The sequence below is a fragment of the Micropterus salmoides genome, unplaced genomic scaffold, assembly GCF_014851395.1.
Source record: "Micropterus salmoides isolate LMB-PRFRI ecotype aquatic unplaced genomic scaffold, ASM1485139v1 Ms_hic_scaffold_9, whole genome shotgun sequence".
Taxonomy (NCBI): domain Eukaryota; kingdom Metazoa; phylum Chordata; class Actinopteri; order Centrarchiformes; family Centrarchidae; genus Micropterus; species Micropterus salmoides.
Genome location: NW_024044681.1, coordinates 3,840,529 through 3,859,660, shown reverse-complemented (window position 1 = coordinate 3,859,660; position 19,132 = coordinate 3,840,529). Strand labels below are relative to the sequence as shown.

The 19,132-nt window shown below is 40.5% G+C and overlaps 1 protein-coding gene and 1 long non-coding RNA gene across 2 annotated transcripts in view; both read right to left on the bottom strand.

Moving 5' to 3' along the window:
* Positions 1 to 446: 446 nt before the first annotated feature.
* LOC119896048 (NLR family CARD domain-containing protein 3-like) overlaps positions 447 to 19,132 on the bottom strand; it is a 67,165-nt gene continuing 48,479 nt past the window's right edge. Inside the window, exon 7 of the mRNA XM_038709528.1 lies at positions 447 to 1,129. Coding sequence (XP_038565456.1) covers positions 892 to 1,129 — 238 coding nt within the window. The 3' untranslated portion in view covers positions 447 to 891. The remainder of the gene's footprint in view (positions 1,130 to 19,132) is intronic.
* On the bottom strand, positions 14,145 to 15,989 carry LOC119896071. The gene is made up of 2 exons (XR_005443160.1): positions 15,957 to 15,989; positions 14,145 to 14,855 (listed from the first exon to the last, which is right to left on the bottom strand). It is a non-coding gene; the product is annotated as an uncharacterized LOC119896071 (long non-coding RNA).

Here is a 19,132-nt window from a genome sequence, read left to right as displayed (position 1 = left end):
GAAAGCTCGACTCTCACAGCAGCGGCATTGATTATAAGTGACATTGTGAGTGTTATATTTAATTCCCTACCAACTTGCTATGTCATTAAATAAAATGAATTAGGCCTACCTTTACTTGGGTAGGTTTTGTGGAGCCTTTACGATTAATTAACTGTAACTTTTTAAAGTGCAGTTAATAGTGAAATCTGTTAATCGCTGCATCCCTAGCTGTTAGGGCTCAAAGCTGTTAAAAACCAGCGGCTCAGTCACATTTGAAGATTTCTTCTACTTTTGAAATATTACAGGACAAATCTGTAAATATGGAGTCCGTTCTAAAAACATCTGGACCAAACTGAAGACACATGGACAGACATATATATATGATGTTAAAGGTCCTACATGTTCATACAAAGACTGAACAGCTAAACATCAGCTGTGCTTAATGGACTTCAGGTTCTGGTCTGTAGAAAGACCACATGGTTACTAAATGTAATGATGGTTCTCTGAAATAAGAGCCAGTGATTTGCAGGCTTCAGTCAGACTGATCTCAGAGCTGTGACAAAGATGAACTGATCAGTAGTTTAGTATTGAAATGAGAGAACAAACACTTTGAGATCAGATTTGATGGTCCGGCAGTTTGATGAATGAGGACCACTGTCTCTATACATCTTGTGATGCTGTCAGCTGGAATCCAGCTTTATTTCCTGGAGACATGAACACAACAACAACAGTCGTCTTCACATCAACTCAAACACATGATCACTGCCTGTTCTCTCTCTCTCTCTCTGTCTTTCTGTCCAATCCTGAAGCCTGTCACCATTCTCCTCTCACAGCTTCACTGAGGAAAGCAGCTGCTGAGAAGGTTGGAGGTTTACAGGAAATACTGGATCTCTGCTTTGATACTAACTGTGTTTAGTACAATACTGCTGAAACCAGCATGGACTGACTCCAACCCTCTACTGACCTCAGAGTCTCCAGAGTCTCCAGTCTGCAGTGTGGGCTCTCCTTCAGATCAGACAGCAGCTTCACTCCTGAAACCTGCAGGTTGATGTTCCAGCTCAGGTCCAGCTCTCTCAGATGGGAGGGGTTGGACTTCAGAGCTGAGTCCACGACTTCACAGTGAGGCTCTGAGAGTCCACAGTCACCAAGTCTGTGATGACAGAGATTATAAAATTTAAAATATAATAAAATCTGACACTTTATTATAAAAACAGACTCTATGCATTTTGTATCACAAAGCACATTAACATGAGCGGCTGCAGCTCAGCTGCTCAGCCATTGATCACAAGGTTTGTGGTTTGAAACTTGAGCTCCTGTCCCAAGTGTCCTTGAGCAACATAATGAACCACATTATTACTGCTTTGGACAAAAGAATCTGCCAAATGACGGTAAGTAAGTCAGTAAAGTTTATTTGTATGGCACCTTTCACAGAAGAAAATCACAAAGTGCTTCACTATAAAATGTAATATAATACAACAAAGTAAAGTAAGAAAATTTAAATACAAATGGAAAACACAGAACACAAACCATAAAAACTCCGCGTCTAACTAAAAGCCTGCTTGAATAGCAGAGTCTTCAGTTGTTTTTTAAAAGAATCAACAGAATTCACACAACATAGAAAGGTAGGCAAAGCATTCACAGCCAAGGTGCCACTGCTTGGAATGATTGATCTCCTCTGGTTTTAAAATGAGTGTAGGGAACCACTAACAACCTCTGACCTGATGACCTCAAACTACGGGTCGGAGTGTGAAGCTGGATCAAGTCAGAGATGTAGGGAGGAAGCAAGCAGTGAGTGGTAGCGTTAAAGAAACGGATGTTTCTGGTTACGGAGTCACCAATTATTAGTGTGGTTGGGGAGAAAAGAGGACGAGGAGATGCCGGTTGTGGAGTTCCATCTGCTTCAACACTGCGTGCGGACTGAGGATGGAGTGTGTGAGCTGTTGAGTGTTGTGTTGGAGTAGCAGTAACAGACCTGAGAGAAGGGCTACCCGACGGTGCAGGGTGGAGACGGCCTCCGGAGCGTCTGAGCACAGCCTCCTTCAGGATCCTAAGTCGGGAAGCGGAGGTTTTTGACCGGGATGACGGCCGCCGATCAGGCCCAGCGGCAGACCGGCGGCCCAGTGCAGGAGATGTAGCCGGTGGAGGAGATGCAACAGTGTCGGCAGGTACTGTGCGCCAAAAGAGATCCGTATCAGGGAGACTCGAAGCCGCAGGTGCATCTGCTGGATGGACCGGAGTGTCGTTAGACAAGGCTGCATAGCGGTTGGAGAGGCCGATGTGCGGAGGACAGGCAGCCCCATCCGAGCCTCTCTTGCAGCCACGGATCTGCAACCACTTCAGCCCAGGTTGACTGATGCTTCGGAGTCGAGCAGAAGGAAAGCCGTGGAAGACTAGAGGGGTCCCAAAACACGGTGTCCTGGATGTTAGCGGTTGCGCTGAGAGAAACAATCTGTTTGGCTTGTACTGAAGCTACATCCATAAAGCCAGTCAGCAGGGAATCTTTCTTTTTGAGTTTCTCTGAAAGTCGTCGGATGTCTTCCATAAGGTCAGCAATCTTTTTGTTCGCTTTCTTAAGGAGTGAGCAGTCCTCATGGGGCAGAGTTATCTCGGCCAGCACAGTCACCGGAGCTTTGTTGTGGTCAGTAGCGTTGATGGTGCTTTTACAGTCATCTAGCTTGAAATCCATGTCGGATGACTAAGTTAAAAACTCAAGTTAAATAAAAAGGATATAAAACATATAACGAAAAAGTGTGGATTAAAACTGGATAAGAGTCTGGTTTAAGACGGAGCGTCCGACAGGTGGCTACAGACGCCGCTGAGTACAGATTACGTCAGCAAGCCTCGCAGAAGAGTCCTGACCAGCCTGGAGACGGTAAAGCTCCTTCTTGCTCAAACAAGTAAAACGACAGTTACAGTAATCTAAAGGAGAGGAAATAAAAGCATGAATGATCATCTCCAACTCACCCTTTGACACCAGTGTTCTTAATTTTGATATATTCCTTAGTTGGAAGAAACAGTTTCTAAGCTCCTGAGGTTCAGCTGGACAGACGAGCCTAAATCACCAATATGTTGTTTAATCTGAGGGATTCTACTTTCAGGGGCGATAATCAGTTTTTCTGTTTCCTCTGAGTTCAGAAGCAGGAAGTTGTCACAGAACCACTGTTTAATAGGGGTCAAGCAGTTAGTTAAAGAATACAATTTATGGAACTCAGTTTCCTTGAACGAGCAGTACAGTTGAATATCATCTGCACGCTGCTACTCAAGCAGGCTTTTAGTTAGACGTGGAGTTTTTATGGTTTGTGTTCTATGTTTTCCATTTGTATTTAAATTTTCTTATGCATTGTATTTTACTTTGTTGTATTATATTACCTTTTATTGTGAAGTACTTTGTGATTTTTATCTGTGAAAGGTGCCATACAAATAAACTTTACTTACTTACTTACTACTTATTTTGGCTCATTGTCCTACTGCATGATAAACTTCCTCCCCATTAGTTTCAATGCATTTCTCCATAAACTGGCAGACAAAATGTTTCTGTCCACTTCTGAATTCATTCTGCTGCGACCATCATCAGTTACTTCATCAATAAATATTAATGAGCCTGTTCCTGAAGCAGCTATGCAGGCCCAGGCCATGACATGACCCCCACCATGCTTCACAGATGAGCTTGTTTGCTTCGGATCATAAGCACTTCCCTTCTTTCTCCACACTTTGGCTTTTCCATCACTTTGCTAGAGATTAATCTTGGTCTCATCAGTGCATCAGATCGTGTTCCAGGACTTTTGCGGCTCATCTCTGTGCTTCTTTGCAAATTTCAATCTGGCCTTCTGATTCTTCCTGCTGATGAGTGTTTGCATCTTGTGGTGTGGCCTCTATATTTCTGCTCTCTGAGTCTTCTTCCAACAGTGGATTGTGATACCTTCACCCTGTACTGTGGAGGTTGTTGCTGATGTCACTTACTGATGTTTTGGGGGGTGCTCATTTTCATGTGAACTTTAGGTCGGGGCTTTGACCTCAACTTCCCAGTTGCCAGTATTCCTCATTTTGTGTTCTGTAAAACCGGATCTGTTAGTGTGGTTTGGACATGAAGTAGCATATGTCAAAAAGTCTTATTCTCATTCTTAGGAGGTCACTGCTGAGGTCGCTGCTGGGCTGAGAACAGACCTCCCTGCTAACTTGCTAACCCTCTGTTTTCCTTCACAGGTTCCACCTTTGCTTTGTTTCTAGATATGCTGTTTTAGTTGTAGTTATTGTTTCTTGCACATTACAACACTCTTACACACATTTCCATGCATCCATCATCCCACCCTGACATGACTGATACCACTAATGTTCATATTTTATCACCTTTACTTTGGCACCAGCCTTAATTTGGTTCATTTTGGTTTAAACAAACATATTTTGATAAGCATCTACCATGGTGTGTCTCCCTTTTGTTGTGGCCTTCTGAGCCAGGTCATAACAGGTGGTACTCCCCCCCGATAATACCGGGCAGCGGAGGGTGCAGGGGGACGGGGTTGAAGATGTCTCGGGGGTTTCGGTGGAAAAGAAGGAGGAAGTGGCGACGAGACTCACGTCACATCCCCAAATGGATCGTCTGTAAAGCTGGAGGCAGAAAGAAACTCAGAATGTGTGAAATATAAGTTTATCGATTAAAATAATTATCACTGTAAGATGTGTGAATCTAATAAATATCTATCTCAAATTTAGGATAAAGTTTCAAGAAACAAGTGGACTGTGATATATTAAGTTTTTTAAATGTTGTTTCTGTGAAAATTTAAGGTAAAAAACCTCTTAAAATATGCAAAATAACATTATGGGTGAGCATAATTTGGGGTTATTTATGGGATATATTAATATTTAAAAACAGATTAAGAGCTTTTAATGGATTTTCTGCATGTGTAAAGTTTGAATCCCTGAAAAATGTTTTTAACATAATATTTTAATGCATTAATTATCTTCTAGCCACAGTGATCAATAAAGTTGTGCATTCAGAGGTCCAATCCAAATATGGGATAAAGAAATGTGTAAATTAATGTGTGCATGGATTACAGGGTTTTAAAAACCCTTATACTGTACAAATAATTGATTGATTGATTGAAATCTTTATTTCGAACATGGAAGAAAAAGTTTATAAAAAATAACAATAAAAAATAAATAAAATAAAACAATGTTTAAAAACATAGGAGAAAAACAACAACAACAACAGATGAGCAGCAAACAAAGTACCCTTCTTTCCTGTGTTAACATACTTCTATCACATGTGTGAAAAGTAGTAGGAAGAAGTAAAACTTGTGTACTCCGAACCCTTTAATTCTTACATTCCTTCAATTTACAATATTTATATTTATTATTATGTTGTGTTATATATATACACACATACTTTTTTTTTCCATATACACAATATTAAAGTGACCACTGACAAGTATTTATTTATCTAACCTCGATTATGTACTTATTCAAACAGCAAAAAATACAACAACAAAAGAAAACAAACAAAGGAGCACTCCTACTTTTACTACAGTGCTTCTCGATACCTCCTGAAAATAATTTCTTTGTACATTTTTTTGAAAAGGAATATGTTTGTTGGCATTGCTTGAAGTTGTCATTTAGTTTGTTTAACTCCGCATATTGATAAACATAATCTTTTCCTTGTTGTTCTAGATCTATTAGTCTTAAAATTTCCCCTTTCCCTTAAATCGTACCCTCCCTCCCTCTCAGAGAACATCATTTGTATATTCCCAGGGAGTAGGTTATTTCTTGTTTTGAACATGAATACTACAGTTTGATATTCAATTAGATCATGGTATTTTAGAAATTTAGACTGTAGAAATAATGAATTTGTATGATCCCGAAATCCGACGTTGTGAATGATTCTCATGGCTCTTTTTTGCATTATGATTAGTGGCTGTAGTGAATGTTGATGAGTGCTTCTCCAAACCTCTACACAGTAATCAAATAAGGTAACAATAGTGAGCAGTACAGGATGTGAAGTGATTTAAGATCCAGAAAGTGCTTGGCTCTTGCAATACTTCTGGACAGTTTGGTTTTGATGTGTTTTATGTGAGGTTTCCAGTAAATCTTGTCATCTGTGATCACTCCAAGGAATTTATTTTCATGGACTCTTTCTATGTTAACACCCTCTATCTGTATCTGTGCTTGATTGTTTGACTTACAGTTTCCAAATACCGTGAATGTAGTTTTACTCAAATTTATTGATAACCTGTTTATGTCAAACCGTTCTTTTATTTTAAGAGTTGCTGTAAGCTGTAGCCTGAACCAAATATGTTTGTATCATCTGCAAATAATACAAAATTCAATACTTCAGATACTTTACAAATGTCATTGATTTATAATAAAAATAACTTTGGTCCCCACACTGACCCCTGGGGGACACCACAAGCCATGGCCAGACATTCAGACGAATAATCTCCCACCTTCACAGATTGTTGTCTGTCTCTCAGATAACTACTTACCCAGTTTAGAACTGCCCCCCTGATCCCGATTCGTTCCAGTTTACTGATTAATATTTCATGATTTATTGTGTCAAATGTTTTTTTTTAGATCAATGAATACCCCAACTGCATATTTCTTTTTGTCTGTGGAGTTTGTGATTTCTTCGATGAGTTCTGTTAGTGCTAGTGATGTTGATCTATTTTTTCTAAATCCATATTGGCTTTCAGTGAGTAGTTTGTTTTTATCGAAGAATTTCTCTAATCTGTTGTTAAATAATTGTCTAAAATAAAAAAATAAAATGTTGCAGTAGAGAGATAGGCCTATAATTTGTGAACTGGTGTTTATTTCCAGTTTTGTATAGAGGAATGACTTTTGCTATTTTCATTTTTGTTGGAAATTGACCGGTTAGAAATGATAAATTGAAGATGTTCGTTAGCGGTTTGACTATCCCGTCTATTACTGCTTGTATCATTTTTATGCCAATTCCATCATGATCAGTGGATGGTTTGTTTTTGAATTCTTTAACAGTATCTATTATTCTATTCTATTATATCCACTTTCTAATGTTTGTGGAATCAGGATTTGTTCAGCTAAGTTTGGTCCCACGTTTGCAAAAAATGTATTGAAGTCATTAACCACATCCTCCATGTTATTACTATTTTAATAGTTATAGGGTGGGGGGGGACAAAAGGGAGACACACCATGGTAGATGCTTGACAAAATATGTTTGTTTAAACCAAAATGAACCAAATTAAGGCTGGTGCCAAAGTAAAGTTCTCATAACATTAGTTAATTTATTCTTATATTTCTTATATTTATTTTAGTCTCTATAGGTCTGTGTTTTATAAATTCTTTATAAAGTGTATTTTTCTTTTTACAGGTATTTTGTGTACTGGAAGGTGTTCAGTTCCAGGTGCTCATATTCAACCGATCTTTGTAGTGAGTGACTCTCCGGTATGTGTGTGTTTTATTTAGTGACATAGTGAGATTAAAATTTCATATCATAGGCCTCTGCCTCTGTGAAGTCTTCGTTGATGTATATTCTGGAACCTTTCAGATTTCTGGTTCTTTGTAGTATTTCTGTTCTGTCCTTGTGCCTTAGGAATTCTACCAGAATTGGCCTCGGTCGGTCTGCTCCAGGTTTTCCTGTGCGGTGGCCCTCTCCACCTCCACCTCGCGTTGCAGCTGTCCGTCTCTGACCAGGTCTGACTCCTGTATCCCGTCAAATAGCAGGTTATTTGGCCTGGATTGACTCTCCATACTTCATTTTGTCCGTGACAGCCAGCAAGCTATCACAGACTTTTAAAAAATCTGTTTGTATTGAGGTGCTACATTCCTTCAGATTTGCTGTCTCAGTTTTAATGTCATCCACTTCTTTCTGTGTATATTGCAGAATGTTTTTTATTTCTTGTAGTTTCCTGGTTAGTCTCTGCAGTACAGGTGTCTCCACAGAGTGGAGGGGAAAAAAGAATCATCTGAACATGCTGAGAGAGAACGTTTGGTGGTTGCTGAAGACGATTTGTCCAAGTTTAGTTTTCCTTAACTACATCCCCTCCTGCTCAGTCCTGGGCCAAAACCATAGTCTATCTCAAAACAAGGCACCGGGCATTTTAAACACAACAGTGTCCCAAACAGCAAGATGCATTCAGGGTCTCACAGTCTGGAGCCGACACCTTGGGCTCCTCTGGTCAGCTCATCGGCATTGTGCTCGACCATAAGCTCAAATAGGATCTGTGGTCTGACCTCATAAGCACAAAGATGCAACAAAGAATGTGCTTTTTAAAGAAACTGTTGTCTTTTAAGGTCTACTCCAAAATGCTTCAGATCTTTTATTGTTCTTTTATTGAAAGCGTCTTGGCTTTCTGCATCATTTGCTGGTTTGCCAAGAAAAACAGTAACAACGGCCAGTAAACTATTAGGGATCAAGTTACCACGTATGGAATGTATCTATGGGGAAAGAATGATGAACAAGGCAAAAACCATTGTGGGAGACAAGAGGTACCCTCTTGCCCCTTCATTCGAACTGCTGCCATCTGGGCAACGATATTACCTCCCTCTATTTACTAAAAATAGTTTCTATTCTTCATTTGTACCTAAACAATTAAGTCTTTTAAACAGGTAAGGCACATATATAGCCAAATAGGCAGGATGCTCAGCTGGTCTGGTCTGCCTAATTTAATCGGTAGTAAGGTGCGGGAAATGATGTGTTATGTGTATTAGTTGTTTGTTTACCAGTATGTTTGAAGGTTCTCTCATCATCAGTACCAACCTGCCCTCCATTCTTAGCTGTTGGATCTTTTGAGCGATGTTTTGGTTTCTACTGTCTGTTCAGAGACTTGCATCTGAAGTATTTAGTGTTCTCTACTTTTGTGTGTTATGTTCAGCCAGCTGGTCTGAACGCTGGAAACAGAGGTAAGGACCCAAATGCAGACACTGAGACATAAACTGGAGAGTTGGTGAGGTTTATTAGCAGAAACTTAACAGGTGTGGTTGGGGTTTGAGCCGTCCCAAAAACACAAAGCACGAAAATCCAAAGTCCAACGAAAGTAACTAAATTCATAAGGGCATGAGAAACACTGGAAACAACACAAAACACCCAAAGATACATCCACAAAGAACTGGTCACGAGTGAAAGACAGACAACCACAGGTGAGGGAGAAACTAATTACACACAGGTGAGACCACTAAGACAATCAAGGGCAGGCTCAGGAAGTAAAACATGACAAGAGACACTAGGACAGACTAACAGTTTCAGTTCAACAGTAGTTAGCCCAGTTGTTAGTTGGTGCTTTTCTCACTGAGACAAACTTCTCAAAAGCTCCTTTTTAATAAATGAAGGCCGGCTCTGTACAGACAAGTGGAGACTACAATAAAACATATTAAATCAATAACATTTAGGATATTTCAACATTTGAAACACTTATATTCAGTGTGTGAATTATACCATGGCTGTCAGGGTGCTCACTTTTTTGTGATTTTACTGCTGAATCATTAAAAGCTGCAAGCATGTAGGCTTGGGCTTACTTTGAAAGTATCAGGCATGTTTGTCGTCTTCTTATAATAATAAAAATATTAATATTGATATTATTGTCATACGAAGCCATTTTGTTACAATTAGCTTCACACAACAGCTGTTTGTGACCTGACCTTTCTTTTCTCTGTGAGAGGGTAGAATTTTGAAAAGTTGCGTGACGCTGCAGAGAGCCCTGGATCATGTGTAGCCTAATATTTATCCAGCCAGACGGATCGATCATGAACCATTCACAGCGCATCGGCTGTCCAAGCGACACAACCCGTTCTGGAGACGGAGTGGGGCGGAACTGGGACAGGAGTTGTGGAGCGACCGGCCCGCTGTGGACGGGTCGGTCATCATTCCCTCTGGCTGGATAAAGGCTCCTGAATTTACGCTTGGATCCATGATGATAGAGAAATATAGAAATTAATGGCAATAAAGCATGCTGTCAATATTTTACAGGCCTCCAATAAAAATCACAAATCACGCTTTTAGTGGAGCTGATGTCTTATTTAGGGGAGCTTAGCTCCGCCTGGCTAATAATGTCGTGTAAAAATTCAAGACTTGGGCCAGATAAGAAAGCTTGAACTTTTACCAACATTTTTATTATCAACAAAAACAGACACCAATTAAAATACAAAAGTTCCACCGGAGTGAGTCAGAGATCGGTGCAAAATAGAGTCCCATTCTGTTACCAGAACAGAGACTTCTGGACCTCCTTTCATAGCTCTGTTTCTTGGCTTCACATCATCTCTTGGCTCTCTTTCCTGCTGCACCTGAATCTGGGAAATTCCCTGACTGGCTGCTCCTCCTCTCTGTGTCCTCTGCATGCACTCTGCTTGATCATGCTATTTCTTCCATAACCTGACTTTTGTGGAATAAACTGGTGTTGTTTGTGCTCCGTGCCAGAAACAGGACATTCTTACTGTGATGGACTATATTGATGTATGTTTTGTAATACAAAATCTGCTTCTATATTTTCCTTTGCAGGTGTTTTTGATGCTGCCTCACTTTTCTCCCAAAGCACACGAGCTTGCTCACAAACACATGTGCTACTGCTGAGCCTGGGCAGGAAGGAGCACACACACTCAGAGCTGTAGAGTTTTCACACTGTGATCCTAACTTTACACTATAAAATAACACTTTAAATGATGACAGTGTAGACCACCATTGCTCTAGTAATTAATTATAACAATTTAGGCTATAATGCTCCAAAATAATTCACAACACTAACCCGTAGTTCACACATTGTTTATATTGGCGAGAGGAGTCAGAAAAGGTCAAATTTGACAGGGGAACCCTTATTTCTCTCAAAGCTCTGATTAATCCAATTTGGAGACACAAACCAATATGGATCTCTGCCATGAGTCCATCGTTTATTGCCCATTTAACCCTCACACCACCCACTCTGCAATCGTACAAACACCTTGAGATGTCTCGGGAACATAGGAATCTTTCCTGACTCTACCTTCTCCCGCAATGACGACGCAAACGCTGCATTAGCCCTCCAATCATTTTAATGTTAGATTTGTGCCTTGTTGGCTGATGTCGCTAGTAGTTTAGCCACCGGTCATCTGGTCTGCTAAGGTTAGCGGTCGTTCACAAACTAATGAAAAAACAATGGAAATTCTGAGCATGGCTTTTCATTTTTCACTTTCGTTAACAAGATAATGTAAAGAAAATGTAAACAAAGGCTGTGAGATGTGATTTATCGACTTAAACTGACTCACCAGTGGGTCTTTACAAACACACAATTGTACTTGAGAAAACTAGTGAAAAACACTAAAATAGATGTTTTGGTGATGTGCTGAACACCAGTAGGCTACAGGGAGAATTTGTCACTTAGAGTTGCCTTCTTTATTTGGTTGGAAACTGGTTTAGGCCTGGTCACACCAACATTTACAAAGCAAAATCAATTAATTCCTATGGAATCACTGCGATCAGTGGATTTTATGAGTTCAACTTTGGGTTACTTAGACTCGTTGATTGGTGACCAAAAGTAAGAGCTATCGTAGCTTAGCTGTGCACCAGGTAGGCCTACATTAGTTCACTAACTAGCCAACATGCTTTTACAACCATGGATTTTGTGAAGAGACGCTGTGTTTAATTTTGCTATTCCACCAACACATTCTCACTCCCAACTCGTCAAATATTGAAACCCTTCGTCAAGACCTTTGGCGTTGCTCTTTACTGTTAACGACGTTTAGGTGTCTGCAGTCAAGTTAGCGTCAAAAATATGCACATATCACATGTTAAACCTCATCCCGTTAATTTTACAGTGTTTTTAACAAAAAGACTCCTTTTTGTTAAACTGTTCATAATATATGCAGAAGATTTAAAAAGTTATTATAAGTTAAAAAGAGTTATAAAATAAACTTAAACAAACTAATGTGGGTGTTGGCTGGTTACAGGATGGTGCTGACCAACTTTTTGCCTGATTTTTCGTATGTGATTATTTGATTAAACGCGTAAATTTAGGGATATTTAACATATTAAAGACCATAACTACATTTTGACACAAGGACACCCTACAAAACAGATCCACAAGGTTAGAAAATAAAAAAGATAAGATAGACTTTATTGATTTCACATTCTCTTGTTTCAGCAGCTCCAGAGACAATATAATGCACATCAAACAAAAATAGAATAGAAAAATACAAGATATAATAGAAATAGAAAGATAGGAGTAAGAGATGTGCACACTACAAACAGTTTACACCTTTTGTATACAGATGTGATTGATATGGAACATGCAAGCAAATGTTGCAGTAGGAGGCAATTGAACTCCTACAGATATAAATATAATTGCACAGGACTGAATATTTACAGCAGAAGTTTACAAAAAAATGTACACATGACAGTGTTTGTCATTTGGCAGGACTAATGATAAGCAATAAGCAATGAGGATTTCTATAAAATAATATTAAAAACATCACATCTTGTTCTCTTGATACATACAGTGGGTACGGAAAGTATTCAGACCCCTTTAAATTTTTCACTCTTTGTTTCATTGCAGCCATTTTCCAAAAATCAAAAAAGTTCATTTTATTTCTAAATTTATTTAAAAAGAAAAACTGAAATAAGTCATAATTATTCAGACCCTTTGCCGTGACACTCATATTTAACTCAGGTGCTGTCTATTTCTTCTGATCATCCTTGAGATGGTTCTACACCTTCATTTGAGTCCAGCTGTGTTTGATTATACTGATTGGACTTGATTAGGAAAGCCACACACCTGTCTATATAAGACCTTACAGCTCACAGTGCATGTCAGAGCAAATGAGAATCATGAGGTCAAAGGAACTGCCTGAAGAGCTCAGAGACAGAATTGTGGCAAGGCACAGATCTGGCCACGGTTACAAAAAAATTTCTGCTGCACTTAAGGTTCCTAAGAGCACAGTGGCCTCCATAATCCTCAAATGGAAGACGTTTGGGACGACCAGAACCCTTCCTAGAGCTGGCCGTCCGGCCAAACTGAGCTATCGGGGGAGAAGAGCCTTGGTGAGAGAGGTAAAGAAGAACCCAAAGGTCACTGTGGCTGAGCTCCAGAGATGCAGTCGGGAGATGGGAGAAAGTTGTAGTAAGTCAACCATCACTGCAGCAATCCACCAGTCGGGGCTTTATGGCAGAGTGGCCCGACGGAAGCCTCTCCTCAGTGCAAGACACATGAAAGCCTGCATGGAGTTTGCTAAAAAACACCTGAAGGACTCCAAGATGGTGATAAATAAGATCCTCTGGTCTGATGAGACCAAGATAGAACTTTTTGGCCTTAATTCTAAGCGGTATGTGTGGAGAAAACCAGGCACTGCTCATCACCTGTCCAATACAGTCTCAACAGTGAAGCATGGTGGTGGCAGCATCATGCTGTGGGGGTGTTTTTCAGCTGCAGGGACAGGACGACCGGTTGCAATCGAGGGAAAGATGAATGTGGCCAAGTACAGGGATATCCTGGACGAAAACCTTTTCCAGAGCGCTCTGGACCTCAGACTGGGCCGAAGGTTTACCTTCCAACAAGACAATGACCCTAAGCGCACCGCTAAAATAACGAAGGAGCGGCTTCACAACAACTCCGTGGCTGTTCTTGAATGGCCCAGCCAGAGCCCTGACTTAAACCCAATTGAGCATCTCTGGAGAGACCTGAAAATGGCTGTCCACCAACGTTTACCATCCAACCTGACAGAACTGGAGAGGACCTGCAAGGAGGAATGGCAGAGGATACCCAAATCCAGGTGTGAAAAACTTGTTGCATCTTTCCCAAAACGACTCATGGCTGTATTAGATCAAAAGGGTGCTTCTACTAAATACTGAGCAAAGGGTCTGAATACTTATGACCATGTGATATTTCAGTTTTTCTTAATAAATTTGCAAAAAATTTCTACATTTCTGTTTATTTTATTTATTTATTTTGTCAAGATAGGGTGCTGAATGTACATTAATGAGAAATAAAATGAATGTTTTTGATTTATTTGGAAAATGACTGCAATGAAACAGAGTGAAAAATTTAAAGGGGTCATAATACTGTGTGTGTGTGGACGTGGACACACCCTCAATTTTTTCAGGATACTTCAACCCAGTAAGTACTTCAACAACTGGGATTCATTTCCACCAACATGCACAACATTTATATTGATAGAAGCTGGACTGTGGAGATTTACATCACATGAGAAGTAAGATGATCTGAACTCCATGGATTTTGTTTTTTTTCTGCAAGAATACAAACCGTCACGATCTGAGAAAACAGAACAAATATGTACATCGTATTAATCACTAATAATGACACTAAAAGTTTAGTTAGTACTTTTATATTTTTTCTGATTAATTTCATGTCAAAAGAGAAATCTGATAAGTTATTAAAATGTTCTGGTGTTCAGTGTTTGTGACCAGGTTTTAAGACAGCACTGGCTTTTCACTAAAATCCAGACATATTTCAGAGACTTATAGCTACTATAATAATTAATAGTGTGGCTTGGGTGGTGATGGAGCAGTGGATAAGACTCATGCCTTTGATGTGAGAGACCCGGGTTCAATTCCCCCCTCGTTGCTCCAGAGGTGTGTGACCTCTGACATGTACAGCAATTGTAAGTCGCTTTGGATACAAGCGTCAACTTAATGAGTAAATGTAATATCTTCATATTAACAATGGATCAAACGAGGAGGTGAAAATGAAAGAGGTCGTTCAAAGTGAGTTTTCTGCAACAACATAATCTGTTAGGATATACTAGTAAAAGAGTATTTTTTTAAAAAGCTAATAGATATATAATCCTGCACTAATAACTATGGGACTGAATTTTAGAAATGAGAGAACAAACACTCTGAGATCAGATTTGATGGTCCGGCAGTTTGATGAATGAGGACCACTGTCTCTATACATCTTGTGATGCTGTCAGCTGGAATCCAGCTTTATTTCCTGGAGACATGAACACAACAACAACAGTCGTCTTCACATCAACTCAAACACATGATCACTGCCTGTTCTCTCTCTCTCTCTCTGTCTTTCTGTCCAATCCTGAAGCCTGTCACCATTCTCCTCTCACAGCTTCACTGAGGAAAGCAGCCGCTGAGAAGGTTGGAGGTTACAGGAAATACTGGATCTCTGCTTTGATACTAACTGTGTTTAGTACAATACTGCTGAAACCAGCATGGACTGACTCCAACCCTCTACTGACCTCAGAGTCTCCAGAGTCTCCAGTCTGCAGTGTGGACTCTCCACAAGATCAGACAGCAGCTTCACTCCTGAATCCTGCAGCTTGTTGTCACTCAGCTCCAGCTCTCTCAGATGGGAGGAGTTGGACTTCAGAGCTGAGGCCAGAGAAGCACAGCTGATCACTGACAACCTGCAGCACCTCAATCTGAATAAAGAATAAATGATGTAGATTAAAATCAATTTCTGATCCAATCAGATGTGTTCAGGTTTTAAATGTAGAGATCAACATTACTATGTCCTAATCAATGAGCTTTTCCCTAAAATGAGTAGAGGGACTTTGTCATTGTGTTATTGTGGATCATCATAATGTCAGCCTTCTACAGACATCATCCAAATGTCAGCACAACATTCATACACCTATTCATGTGAACACAGATAATAACATGCTGCTGATCTCAGGCCAGTCTGTGTGTGTGTGTGTGTGTGTGTGTGTGTGTTCTGAAGGATCAATTTCAGTGATCAGAAATTCTTTGTGAAAACACATCCAAACCAACAAAAATAAATAAATATTTCTACTTCAACAAGTAAACTTGATCAGTTTAAAACAAATGTTAGTTCAGAGGATCTTCTGTATACAGATGTGACCATTTACCAAAAATAAGAAACATTCATTTACTTTAAAGACTAACAGCGGACATTTTCTATAGTTTCTTGCAGACTAAATTTAGTACAAGAAACATGAAAATATGAACAAAAGGACATTTACAACTTTATGGATGGAAGTTATGTATAAACAGAAATTAGGTTCAATTGTTAATTAAACATATCAGATCTACAATAGTAACAGAGAGTCAGTGAACTGACCTCAGAGTCTCCAGTCTGCAGTGTGGACTCTCCAGAAAACCACACAGCAGCTTCACTCCTGAATCCTGCAGCTTGTTGTTACTCAGGTCCAGCTCTCTCAGATGGGAGGGGTTGGACTTCAGAGCTGAGGCCAGAGAAGCACAGCTGATCACTGACAAACTGCAGCCCCTCAATCTGAATAAAGAATAAATGATGTAACATTAGAAGACAATGTTCCTGTTTGAAATCATTCAGTGTTTAATAATCTGTTCAGAGCTGAAGGTTTAGAATGTAGAAGTTTAGAAAATGGAAACTCCAAACACCTGAACCCAACAGGATGCAGGTTCAAACTGTAAAATACAAAAAAGGTAAAAAGAGCTCTCATTAATATTAAAGATAACATGCTCACACTATTCCACTGCTCTTTATTAAACCTGGACCTTTCTCAGAGTTATAAGGTGGAGGAGCAGCCGCTCTGTACAGGATCTACCGGAGATGCCGCAGGCAGAAGCGTACTGGTGCGCTGGTTAAACTGAGATAGCGGGGTTTTCACACTGTACTCCCTTCAATCCACCTGGCGAATGTCCACTCTCCGGCCAACAAAATGGACGAACTGTTGCTCCTCAACAGGACTAACTTGGACTTCTGCAGATCTGCCACCCTCTGTTTTACCGAGTCCTGGCTCACCCCGCACATCCCAGACAGCGCACTTCACCTGGGCATTTAATCTCTTCCGTGCGGATCGTGTAACAGAGCTCACGGGAAAAACAAGGGGAGGCGTACTCTGTCTCTACATAAACGAAGGTTGGTGCACAGATGTCACAGTGTTAAAGAAATCATGCAGCCATCACTTAGAGACATTATTCAAAAACTGTAGGCTAAACCTTTTTATTCACAGCGGGAGTTTTCCATGTTTGTTCTGGTGGCCGTCTATATTCCACCTCAGGCCTGTTAGTGAGGCGTTACTACATCTGACTGACCAGATAACTAACGTGGAGAGAAAACATCCAGACTCCCTGCTCACTGTTCTTGGGGACTTCTACAGAGCAAACCTGCAGCCATGAACTCCCAAAGTACAGACAGCATATTAAGTGTCCCACCAGAGACAATAACACACTGGACCACTGCTACACTACATTAAAGGACGTATATTGCTCTATTCCCCTTGCAGCCTTGGGACTCTCTGATCACTGAAATCTGCTAAACCTGTTGTAAAGAGTGTGAAAAGATGGGCCAACGAGTCGAAGCTGGAGTTACAGGCCTGCTTTGACTGAACTGAATGGAGTGTTTTTGGGGCTGCAGCCACTGACCTGGATGAACTAACTGACACTGTGACATCTTACATCAGTTTTTGTGAGGACATGTGTGTGCCGACTAAAACCTTCCGCACATACAACGACCAAAAACCCTGGTTCACAGCGAAACTCAGGCAGCTTCATCAGACCAAGGAGGAGGCCTTCAGAAGGGGGGCAGTCCTGTATAACCAGGCCAGGAACTCACTGACTAAAGAGGTCAAAGCAGCAAAGAGGAGCTATGCTGAAAAGCTTGAAAACAGCTTCACAGCCAATGACCCTGCGTCAGTGTGGAGAGGCCTGCAGACACTCACTAACTACAGGAGACCATCCCCCAACACTGCTGGTACTCAACGACTGGCAGACGAGCTGAATGGATTTTACTGTAGGTTTGAGAAGCCCACAGTCACACCTCTCCCCTGCTCCAACACCATCTTCAAACAGTCACCTTCCCCAACTGCCACAGTTTCAGAGGAGGCTCAGTGAATGGAAGTGAAACAATATCACATTACTTATTGCATTAGTTATCAAAGGGAGATCATATAGAATAGCCTACATGTGTGAGCAGCCCGTTCTTATCTCAGGGCGTCATATACCGACGATTTGAGAAAGAGTGACAAAGCGTAGGTATTTGACGCAAAACGCACCGTTCAGCGATGCTTCCGGAAGTGTCTCTACAAGACGCCCCGGGGCGTCTGATTCCGACCGGAAGTGCTAGCTAGCTACCCTTACCACAACCATCAGAAATGTTAGTACCTAAACCTAAGTCACTGAATGTATGCATGTCGACCGGCTAACCCTACAGCTGCTAACCGGCCGATGTGCTAACAGGTAGGGTTAGCCTCCCTTGTGTTGCGGCAACTTAGGAAATGGGGGTGTTTCATACGGACGCTGAAGGGTACCTTTAGCATAAAATCCTTACGTTTTGTCACGCTGGCTGAAAGCGTCAGTTATGACGCATTGAGATGAGAACGTGTTGGTGTGAGAGTTCAGAGATACAGTAGTTTTGGGGAACTGTTTTCTCCCCCATTAGAGCCAGGAACTAATAAATGTCTTAGGACAGATTTTTAAAAACTATTTGCTGTAGTCAGAAGTTATGTCAAAGAGCAATACAAGGTTATCTTGTCTCAAATGCTCAGTGTCTATGGGATCAAATAATATAATCATTCCATAGGCATTTAAGAATTGAGTGAAACTTACCAAGTAAACTAAAGATGTGGTGAGGGGGTGCTGTTTCCCAAGCTTTGTCTGGGGAGGCCCGCAGTCTCAGACTTTGAAAACCCCTGCCAAATACCAAATCCACCTACCTCAACTAAATAACACAATAACCCACTAATACTTATTTATTCCAGCATCTTTGCACTACGGTCCTAGCACTGTATATATGTGTACATGTATGCAGGTATGTGTACCTGTATATCACATCCACCTCCAACATGTATTTAATAATTATAACAATAATGATAATAATAATTTAATCCTGCATCCTTTGCACTCTGCTCATTGCACTATTGTCTCAATCTGTCTATGTTGTTGGTGTTTCTGTTTATATTTTGTATAAATGTGTTCTCTATACTGTAGTCTGTCTGATTTCATTATGGTATAAGTAAGCACATTGTGAGCAATGTACAATCCTGAGTCAAATTCCTCGTATGTGTACACATACCTGGTAAATAGAGCTTATTCTGATTCTGCTACTTCAAAAAAGACGTTGTGACTTCAGCTCTTAAACTCTGCAGCTCCACCAGTGGCTCCATCTATACAAACTCATGTTGTGCAGCCAAACACAAAGAAAAACCCACAGAAACTGATTTAAGATTCCACTCAAGATCCCAAAGTTTCCAAAGATGCCAAATATGTCAGGATGAACTTTGGGGAAATGTGAACAAAAATCATCTACAATAT